The sequence below is a fragment of the Limulus polyphemus genome, unplaced genomic scaffold, assembly GCF_000517525.1.
Source record: "Limulus polyphemus unplaced genomic scaffold, Limulus_polyphemus-2.1.2 Scaffold4303, whole genome shotgun sequence".
NCBI lineage: Eukaryota > Metazoa > Arthropoda > Merostomata > Xiphosura > Limulidae > Limulus > Limulus polyphemus.
Genome location: NW_013669913.1, coordinates 25,272 through 27,868, shown reverse-complemented (window position 1 = coordinate 27,868; position 2,597 = coordinate 25,272). Strand labels below are relative to the sequence as shown.

At 37.3% G+C, this 2,597-nt stretch overlaps 1 protein-coding gene across 1 annotated transcript; it reads right to left on the bottom strand.

Moving 5' to 3' along the window:
* Positions 1-305: 305 nt before the first annotated feature.
* LOC106470934 (la-related protein 6-like) lies at positions 306-1,517 on the bottom strand. Its single transcript, XM_013931511.1, has one exon. It carries the CDS (start codon positions 1,515-1,517, stop codon positions 306-308), a length of 1,212 nt encoding a protein of 403 aa, XP_013786965.1.
* Positions 1,518-2,597: the final 1,080 nt, after the last annotated feature.

The window sequence follows — 2,597 nt, the reverse complement described above, 5'->3', positions numbered from 1 at the left end:
TCTTCGCTCAGTACAGTCGAAATTTGAAAAAAAACAAAAAACAGTAAATATGTAAAGAAATAAAACATTAACAAACCGCGACGTTCTGTACAAAGAGTTTATTTGAGTAAAAACATACGATCAACAAGACTATTTACATTAATAGATCCCGTAACCAATTAATGTAATCTGTTCCTACTAACTCTGTATAAGTAAAAACCGCCATAATTGGTGAAATAAAAGACTAGAAAACACACATGAAGGGCAACAGCAAAACAAAACACGATGTACAATTTTGGTCCATCATTGCACAGTAAGAGAAATGTTTATAGAGGATTAACGTACCTCCTGTTGAAACCTTTAGTGCTATCTGGACCACGTGGAAGTCGAATCACCCCTTCCGGAATTAGCCTAGAATTATGGACTGGCTGAGGAGTGCCAATTTCGCGTCTTCTCTGTATCCACGAATTTTTATGAGATGAAGATAGGGTTTCATGTTCCTGGTATTCACCATTCTTGTTATTTCGAGGGATTGGTGATCCATTTCTATTTTGTTGTTGTCCTTTCCTTATGTAGTTACCAATCCATTCGACCTGTCTTGGTGATGACGATACATAGCCAGAGCTGGAGCTTGAGGCGGTATCAGATCTCTGCCTCGGACCAATGGAGCAGTCCGTTTCAGAACCACTACTGACCAGACTTTCACTTCTTCTCAGCTGCTCTATCCTGCTCCATTTGTCTTTCTTTTTTCTTTTATCACCACTGTCAGATTTCTTGTTTTTCTCGCTTAAAGTTGATTTTTTACTAACCAGTGGAACGACACGCAAAGATCGCCAATCAGTGTTTGAGCAGTCTAGTTCAACAGTTGCTTTCTTTGCCGCCTCAGGTTCTGTAAACTCAACTACAGCACAGACTGTAGATCCCATTCTGGGAAGATGGCGTTTAATATCAGCTGGAATAGCGTTGCCAGGTTGCAGAATCCTGACCGTCGAAATCTCTCCACACTTAGAGAACAGGTCTTTAACAATTTCCACAGAGGGTTGACTCACAGGTAAGTTGTACGCTACAATACTCCTAGAAGATGGATCCCAGTTCTTTGGTAAGGGATTCTTCCGCTTTATTTTAGTTCCTTCTTTGTTTAAGTCCAAATGTTTGGACTGTCGTAAGCTGTAGGCTACAATTTTCCAGTCTTTGGATAGACGCTTTACTTTTCGAAATGAGGCAACTAACTTGAGACTCACATAACCCTGTTTATTTCGTTTAATATGTTTTAAAAGAAAAGTGTCTTTCAGAAGACTTTGATCTGAGAAATAGGACTCGACTTCGTGAATAATTTTATCTACCAAGTCTTGACTAGGAATTTGAAAAAACTCTGTCAGCTTAGATCTATCTTCTCCAGAGTCACTGTCGAAATCTCCATCTCTAAGGTGTATATCGACTTTCTCTCTGCTGTTTCCGGTGGTCACTAGGTCGCACTCCGCGTCTAAATACTCTCCAGGTTCAGAAGAACTGGTGCTGTCAAACCGACGTCTCGCCATTAACGGGAACCGAGTTTGTTCTTCACCGCCAACCGAGTCGATACTAGCGGAAACATCAACCATCTTGGTAGAGTGATGTTAGTTTGGTCACTTTAAAGTCCCCAACAGTGTACCCGACATATTTTTGTTCTTTAAAGTCCCATATTTATAGTGAGTTTAACTACATATATACGGCTCAAGGTGATCTCAGCTCAACTCTGATTGGCTAGCCGAATACGGCTGTTACTTTTACTTGAAGATCGCGCGAAAGAAGTCGAGGCCACGCTGTGATCTTGTAATAGTTTCGCCAGTTGCTCCATTTTTACGACGTGATAACGCATTTGTGTTTTAAATTCATTCGTAAGCAACATAGATATGAAGTGCAAAACATATTTTACACATGTCGAAATGGTATATCATACCACGAAGTTTTAAACTCAGTTGTTGCATTAGGCTTAATAGGCGATCGAAATGACTAACCACGTGCTGCGTAACTGAAAGAAAAAAGGAGCCGTTTCCTGTAGTTGATGGCAAAGTAAAAAATAAACTGACTGATTTTTTAGTACATGAATTTCATAACTGAAAGTCCCCAACGCTCAAATCTGGGGCTCCCACGATATACAGAGTAGAGATAGTCCGTTGTGTAACTTTGCTCTAAAACTAAAACAACAATATAAATGAAATGTGACAGATTCAGATAACTTTTCAATGGGATATTAAAAGTTGAATCGAAAAAAATGTAGTATATATATACTATTACTATTTGAAATAATTTATATTAAAGGATCTATCCTGGAATTTTAATTGTGTCGCCGAAAATGTTGCTAGAAATGTTTGTATTTTTATCCATATATATATATGAACATCTATACAACTTTGTTTTCATAAAGTAATTATTAAAGACATTTTATGTTAACACTAAGAAGTTTATATTTTCTGTAAATGGAAAAGTTCACAACCAACTCTTATTTGAAATATAAAAATTAATGCATATGAATCTAACAAACAATATTGTAGAGTATAATAATAAGACATAAGTTTCAAGTAAAAGTTATGAAAGAAGACATTATATCGTGGCGCTTTTTATTCGCGTTTCTATCA

Bases quoted from the DNA above. Each gene is read 5' to 3' on its own strand.
- LOC106470934 (XM_013931511.1), bottom strand. From the start codon at position 1,517: ATGGCGAGACGTCGGTTTGACAGCACCAGTTCTTCTGAACCTGGAGAG.